The 8,088-nt window shown below is 39.8% G+C and overlaps 1 protein-coding gene across 1 annotated transcript in view; it reads left to right on the top strand.

Moving 5' to 3' along the window:
• Positions 1-7,280, top strand: part of SHANK2 (SH3 and multiple ankyrin repeat domains 2) — a gene marked incomplete at both ends in the record, with an annotated part of 28,430 nt that extends 21,150 nt beyond the window's left edge. Inside the window, 3 exons of the mRNA XM_009708285.1 lie at positions 2,156-2,286; positions 3,633-3,744; positions 4,868-7,280. Coding sequence (XP_009706587.1) covers positions 2,156-2,286; positions 3,633-3,744; positions 4,868-7,280 — 2,656 coding nt within the window. The remainder of the gene's footprint in view (positions 1-2,155; positions 2,287-3,632; positions 3,745-4,867) is intronic.
• Between the last annotated feature and the right edge of the window lie 808 nt (positions 7,281-8,088).

The raw sequence follows: 8,088 nt of genomic DNA, 5'->3' as shown, positions 1-8,088 counted from the left end.
CCCTGTAGCTTTTTGTTGTCTGAATGGGTATATGGTTACATGTGTCTGTTAAAAATAAAAGGGATCAGTTCTTACATGGTATATTTATATTTCTTATTTACAGATTTTGAGTACCCAGTGCTTCAGTTTCCAAAACTTACTTCTTTCTGTATCCCAAAGACCAGTTGTTTGGCTTCTGGGATGATAAAAAGGGTGGGAGAGACTTAACAGGACATCTCTGCCCAGTTGAAGCTCTTGGTGATAGATCCCCCGAGTACGATTCTACAGTCTAGCCATATTTTTGCTGTATAGGTCAAATGTTGATGGTTACACCATTGCTTTCTGATGCCTTTTGCTGAGCAGAAGTGCAGATATTTTTCTTTCAGAGGTTCACAGTTTGTATTAGAAAGTCTTATGAAATGTGACTTGAAGTTTGTTTTATTTTTTAATACATGTGATGACTTTAAGAATTTTTTTTCCTTTTCTCCTTCCTCTGAATGATTTAAAACCCACAAAAATAAAGCAGACCAATGAAAAGAATTGAATGCTAACTTCAATTGAAAAGAAACAGCAACACTACTCTTGTGAGACAGTTTTCAACAGTGTTCAGCTTACTGGTTCTGCTCAACCTTTCCCTTCCTGCCTGCTCCCCGACCCTCTGTGACACTGAAATATCCACTTCTAGGACAACCTTCTTCCTAACCAGAAGGCTAAAAGTTCTTCCCTCTCTTCTTCTCCCATTTAAAATATCATCCTTGCATCAGCCAGATCTACTGTTTAGAGGGATCTTTTCCTCCTGCCTTATTCCCATCCATATCCATATCCAGGGCCCTGAGTGCGCTGCTCTCCAATGAGAGGTAAAACTTAAATCCCTAAATCTGATACTCGGCATAGTAACACCATCTCTAGACCACCAAAAACCTGGGTTTTGTTTTAATCTGTAGTATCCTAATGAAGTAGCTATGGTTGTTTGCTGAAGCAAATGATCAACCATTTGGGAGATGAATCTAATTGCCGGAAAGTAACATTGCTCTGTCTCACATTGTGGAAGCCCAGGTGCCAGGCTAAGGTATTTCACTCACATAAATACCACAGGCTATGTAACTAATCCTTACTTTGGTGAAACTTCAAAGGAAAAGACAGTAAATTAACATGATCATGATACAGGAAAGCAAATACAATGGAAGGCATAGTAAGGAAACCTGTTGGTATGATTCAAGTTTGGTTTCTAGTACAGATTCAAAAATGGAACTATTCTGCTGGCTTAGGCTAGTCACTTAATTTCTCCATGCCTTAGTTTCATAATAGCAGAAGTGGCAATAAAGAAGCTGTCAGGCTATAATCAGTTGATTATATGGTACTTTGAGGTCTTCAGTCTGAGGGAGCAACGTTATGTCTTAAATGCTGATGAACCTTATTTGTGACCAAAGTTGGAGACGGGGCTAAAACTAACACTCAGCTTTGGAAGATTTTGATTAAAGTTTTCCCTATATTTTATCATCACGTCACACAGTAGATCAGAATCCCAAATCCAAATGTTGAAGTTCTCGTTCAGATTTGGACTTTGCCTGTTTGGTCTCCTTCTGACCAAAACTAAATAGATTCCCAGACTGTCCAGTTATTAAAATATAAAATACATATTCAAGTTTCATTTAAACAAATGATGCAGTTGCTAATGCTGATCTAATAATCTAAGAGTGTGAATAAATTAGGATGTGATTACTTAAGGAGAATAGGCATAAAAGAGCACTTCTGGAATACTTGTTATTGTCCAAAATATCACTGAAATTCTGATGACTAAGCACAATCTGCTTATCTCTATTTGAAACAGTGCTGTACAGATTCATTATTTCTAAAGGTCTTCTTTCCATTTCTATATAGATATTCTCCCTTCACATTTTGAAGGTTTGAAGAAGAGGATTGTTTTTCGAGTCACACTAAGTAAACATTAAATGCATGCAGGCTTAAAACTAAAGCATGCATGTTATGTAGCAGCAATAAAAAGTGCTCGGCTTGCACGACTTATGATGCTCAAGCGTTGCCTTGTTAAAATGCCAAAAAAACTTTTTCTTTGCATTTTTTTGAAAAGTAAATCTCTTCCTTTGACCTTGCAATACTTAAATTTTCAGTTTTTGGACAAATGATATTTATTTTACTGAATACTTTTATATTACAGATAAGGTGGATGAAATAGTACCAGTTTCCAAGCCATCAAGAATTGCAGACAATGCAACTGTGGACTCAAGAGTGGCAACTATTAAACAGCGGCCTTCTAGTAGATGTTTTCCCTCAGCTACAGATATGAATGTGAGTGGTAGCTCTGGAGTACTGCTTTCATTTCTGAAACTGGTTGGAGACAGTCTTTTGGCAGTGTGCAAGGCATACAACAGAAATTAATTTACAAATATTGCTTTATATACTCATTTCACTTTTATTATCTTGTACCTTTAAGGCATGGTCTACTCTGCGTTTCTAATACTAGTTAACAGACGAGTCTACATAGCTCTATAAAACTTTTCTCATTATATCCTTATATTTATTCTGAGACGGTCACATCAACAACATTGCTACCTCAGTGCTACTCGAACAGATGTGAACTTATTCTGCCTGTAATCTGAGCTGGTGAGACGCCAGTAAGTTCTGAACTTGAAGGTGTCAATACAACACTAAACCCAAGCTAAAAGACATTGCTGAAAGTCAAGGTATGCTATTTCAGTTTCAGCACCAGAGTTAGTGCAGCCACACAATTTCCACTGATGTGAAGGTTTCTCCTACTGCAGGTTTTTATTATTCCTAATCGCATATATAATACCTTGATTAAATAATACATGATGATTTGTAAGGGAAGAATTGGCATTAATACTATAGCATGTATTAAAAATTTAAAGTCCAGAACTCTGAAATCAAATTACTCAATTGCAGAATTTGCTCTTACAGAACTTTGCATGTAAAAAACAATCAGTTTTATTGCATTTTAGATGTATTTTTTCATTGCCCACCCCTCTGAAAGAGCATCAGCTCTGATATACAAGCAGCACTTTGCTGTTCTCAGCATCTTGGGATGGAAGGAAATTAAGGCTATTCTAAATGGCAGAAAACAAATAGTTTTGTGATGACCTACAAGAAGGAGGGACAGTTGAGTGCATTGGGATTCAGGTGGCGTTCCTCCGTTCCTAGCTGAGATGCTGACTGCCAGTGTAACCTTGAGCAAGACACCTTGGGTCTGTGCAAGACTCTAAGAATCGGTCTGTTCTTCAGAAGTGAAGCGAGCATACAGCTTGGTGCGGAATGAACCTTAACACCTGTGCAGTGCGTGGCTAGGGTTTTGGAAGTGAATGAAACAAAATGCTATTGCTCATGCTTTGTTTTTCTCACAGCACACAAAATGTGCTGGAAACTGAACAAATTGCCTCGTAAATAATTTCAACTAACTCCACTTACAGCTGTTGTCATTTTGTGAACATGTAAATAAAGCCCAGCCTTCCCTTTCTCTTCACTTCCTCCCCAAAATAATACCAAATTTGTTATTTTCCATAAGAATTCTAAGTAAAAGAGATAGTGGATTACCAGATGTGACAGAAGAGTTACTTACATGTGAGAGAAAGACTTGCATGCTTTAATGCTTGTGGGGTTTTTTGTTTGCTTTTTTGTAGTCCATGTATGAGAGACAGGGTATTGCTGTGATGACGCCCACTGTACCAGGGAGTGCTCAAGGTCCTTTTCTGGGTATACCTCGGGGTACAATGAGAAGACAAAAATCTATAGGTAAAATGCTTCTCATGTATAGTTTGCTTGTGCATTAATCACATACTTTTAGTAACTTTGCTTCTTTCTTAAAGCATATTTCTCCAACATCTTTACCTCAGTGAATGACTGTTTAATTTTTATACAAAGTTCATGAGAAAAGTTGTTTGTGTGTAAGATGATATAATTTCCACATTCTGCTTTGATGGCACTAGGCAAGTATTATGGAATTATAATTTAATTCCTTTCTTTAGAATGTTCCCTCAAACAAGGAAAGGCAGTGAGAAGGGAAAAAAAAAAGATCAGTACAAGCCCTTTGCAATGCATTACCTAGCGCAAAATGTTATTCTTTTTTTCTTTGTTATTGAGGCAAAAGTGTTGTAACGCTATGTAGTTTACAAAGGAATCCCTGTTGATCAAATGGAATAAAATTTACCTCTTTTTCATTCCAAATGATGACAATAGATGATTTTACAAAAGACAAAAAAAGAGCAGACCAAATTTGGGCTTGCTTTGTTCTTGTAGTAATCTTAGCAGTGATATTTATCAATTTAGAAATGCATTATGCTGATGTAAAATTAGCATCTAAATTATCCCAATATTGTCCAGCTTATTTATGTTAAAAGCCATATTTGTAATAATATAATATCATCTTTTGAAATGAAACATAATGATTTTTTTTCCCCAATAGAATCTTTGCAGTCCCTTTGCTAAGTTTCAAACGCATCTTAAAAATTCATTTGGTTTCTAAGTTGCATTATTATATGCATTTATAGAGTGCTAGAGCAAAGCATAAGCTACTCTTCTGCACAGAATGTCTTCCCTGTTCAATAATTTTGAAAGAAAATGTGCTTCTCTACAGCTACCTTGGTGATACATAAAACCAAAACATTTGCCTAGACTTCAGTGATCAGTTTAATTAAAATTCTGTAGCATCCTTTTTAATTCTGGCATCTGGGTCTCTGGAAGTTCAACAAGAAAGAATGCTTATGGTAGGAATCAACCAAAAGACCCCTTTTGTAATTTTGCACATGCCTCCTGTCATGTGAAATGCACCCTGGCATTTTAGGTTGGATACAGAAATAATGCAATATGAGGGATCCCAGTGGAAGACAGTGTTTTAAATATACTTTCTGATTTTTAGGAATAACAGAGGAAGAACGGCAGTTTTTGGCTCCTCCTATGCTGAAGTTTACCAGAAGTCTTTCAATGCCTGACACCTCTGAAGATATCCCACCACCACCACAGTCCTTACCGCCTTCACCACCACCACCTTCTCCCTCTCTGTACAACTCTCCCAAGTCCCCGACATCAAGGAGCTATGGAACTATTAAACCTCCGTTTAATCAGAATTCAGGTTCAAAAATTACTTTGGTGAGGCCTGAGAATGTGGGAACGATGATAAGGGACAAAGGGATCTATTACAGACGAGAACTGGACCGATACTCTCTGGACTCTGAAGACCTATACAGTCGGAGTGCCGCATCTCAGGCAAATTTCAGGAACAAGCGGGGTCAGATGCCAGAAAATCCATATTCTGAGGTCGGGAAGATTGCAAGCAAAGCAGTTTACGTGCCGGCCAAACCAGCGAGGCGGAAGGGGATGCTGGTGAAACAATCCAATGTTGAAGACAGTCCAGAGAAGACCTGCTCTATTCCAATCCCGACAATTATTGTGAAAGAGCCATCCACCAGCAGCAGTGGGAAAAGCAGCCAAGGGAGCAGCATGGAAATCGATCCTCAGTCTTCAGAGCAACCTGGGCAACTCCGACCCGATGATAGCTTAGGTGTCAGCAGTCCGTTTGCAGCAGCCATTGCTGGAGCAGTGAGGGACAGGGAAAAGAGGCTGGAAGCAAGGCGTAATTCTCCAGCCTTCCTTTCCACAGACCTAGGAGATGAGGATGTTGGACTAACACCGCCAACACCACGTATGAGGCAATCTAAATTTACTGACGAAGCAATGTTTAGTAGTGAAGATGGTTTTAGACAGCTTATGTCGCCATCTCCAATTCCAGCACCTAGAGAGCCTGAAAATCTTTTTAATAGCAGTGAACCCAGCAATCAAAGTGATTCAAGGACATTAAATGCTTCGTCCAAAACGAAAGGTACTGAAAACAGTACAGTGGCAGCTAAGTCCACAAATGCATCCAGCTCAGATAATTACGTTCACCCAGTCACAGGAAAGCTGTTAGATCCAAACTCGCCACTAGCCCTCGCTCTCTCTGCCAGGGACAGAGCCATGAAAGAGCAAACACAGCAGATTCCAGGCAAAGGAGATGCTGTTAAAGCTGACCTTAATAAACCACTTTACATCGATACAAAGCTGAGACCCAATATTGAAACGACTTTTCCTGTTACCGCTACTGTCACTAGGCAAAATACTCGTGGCCCATTGAGACGGCAGGAGACGGAGAACAAGTATGAAACCGATGCAGGGAAAGAAAAGAAAGCTGAGGAGAAGAAAAACATGCTGATAAACATTGTGGATACTTCGCAGCAAAAGTCAGCTGGCTTGTTAATGGTTCATACTGTGGACACAGCCAAGTCAGATGATACGCCCGAAGATGAAGAGGAAGAGGGAGCTGAAATGGAAGCGAACCCTGAAAACTCCCCACCAGAGAGGCCAGAGGGGAGCGAGGAAGCAGAAAGTGAGCTGAACGTGCCTGCTGCACCTGAGCCACCGGCATCTCCCTGCAAAACCATCGTAGCAGCGAGCTCTGTGGACGACCCTGTCATCTTGCCTTTCCGCATCCCTCCGCCACCCTTAGCATCAGTTGATATTGATGAAGAGTTTATTTTTACTGAGCCACTACCACCCCCCTTAGAGTTCGCCAACAGCTTTGATATCCCTGATGACCGTGCAGCTCCCGGTTCGGCTCTAACAGATTTGATTAAGCAAAGAAAAAATGGCACACCTTCACCCGCGCCATTTGCCCCCAGCCAGTCAACAAATTCCTTAGACAGTAAAAAGCAAGTGGGTCTTTCAAACTGTTTGCCTGCCTCCTTTCTGCCGCCCCCTGACAGCTTTGATAATGTCACTGACTCTGGGATTGAGGAGGTAGACAGTCGAAGTAGTAGTGACCATCACTTAGAGACAACCAGCACTATCTCAACGGTGTCCAGCATCTCTACCTTATCCTCGGAAGGGGGTGAGAACGTGGATACTTGTACAGTCTATGCAGATGGGCAAACATTTCTGGTGGACAAACCCCCAGTACCTCCTAAGCCAAAAATGAAGCCCATAATCAACAAAAGCAATGCACTTTACAAGGATGCGCTAATTGAAGAAACTGTAGACAGCTTTGTTATTCCTCCTCCCGCTCCACCCCCACCTCCGATCAGTGCACAGCCCAATATGGCTAAAGTTGTTCCCCAAAGGACATCTAAGCTATGGGGTGACATGACGGAGGTGAAAAGCCCAATTCTCTCAGGCCCAAAGGCTAATGTTATTAGTGAATTGAACTCAATACTCCAGCAAATGAACAGAGAGAAATCCTCAAAGCCAGGGGAAGGATTAGAGTCACCTACTGGAACAAAAACTGCAAGTCTCAGTACAAGGTAAATGTAACTAACCAAATAATTTTCTAATAAAGGCTTGGGTTTTTTCCATCCCTTCGCTAGCTTCCCCTGTAAATCATACACCTTAAAGAAGAATGTACTCTCTATTGTACGTGTTTGCTTAACGAATAGTCTATGACAGACAGTTTTACAGGGGGGAAGAATTTCCTACCTTGTCAACATTTGTATAGTCCTGTCCATAGGACAGGAGCTTTCTCAGTCTTCTGCAACTTCAAAGACAGTTTCCACAAACCTTTCAGGTGTTTTGATCTGAGTTACTTTTAGATTTATTTTTAAGTACTATTTTTTCTTTTAAAATGTGGTGATAATTTAATTTTTCTTCAGTCTCATAACTTATTTGGGCTTCAGACAGGTAAAAAAAGTGGTTTTGCCTAGGCTTAATTCACATTCACTGTGTGATGTCATTTGATTCATGCTGATACCTCTCATAACTCACTTTATCATGAAGTATAAAGCTATCTTAGAAAAATCAGTCATTGAAATCACTTTGCACTATTCCTGTTATTACTAAAAAGTTAATTTAGCATCTCTACCACTTAGTATTATGGGGTTTAAGTTTTTACTTTCTATTGCACACACTGGTTAGTGAATAGTCTCTGACGTTTACAGGTTCAAGAAAGTGGCTTGTTTCTCCCAACAGCAGCATCCCTGGTAGTGCAGTGCAATACAGTTGCATCTAAGTGGTTTCTGAATGGTACTTAAGTGATAAGTAACTTACAGGAGTCAAACACCATTGGGTAAATTCTGTAGTCACGTTTGTGTGGAATACAGGCATAACACAATGAAA

This window comes from Cariama cristata, unplaced genomic scaffold (genome assembly GCF_000690535.1).
Source record: "Cariama cristata isolate BGI_N322 unplaced genomic scaffold, ASM69053v1 scaffold7439, whole genome shotgun sequence".
Classification (NCBI taxonomy): Eukaryota; Metazoa; Chordata; class Aves; order Cariamiformes; family Cariamidae; genus Cariama; species Cariama cristata.
This window is presented reverse-complemented; position numbering and strand designations above follow the sequence as displayed.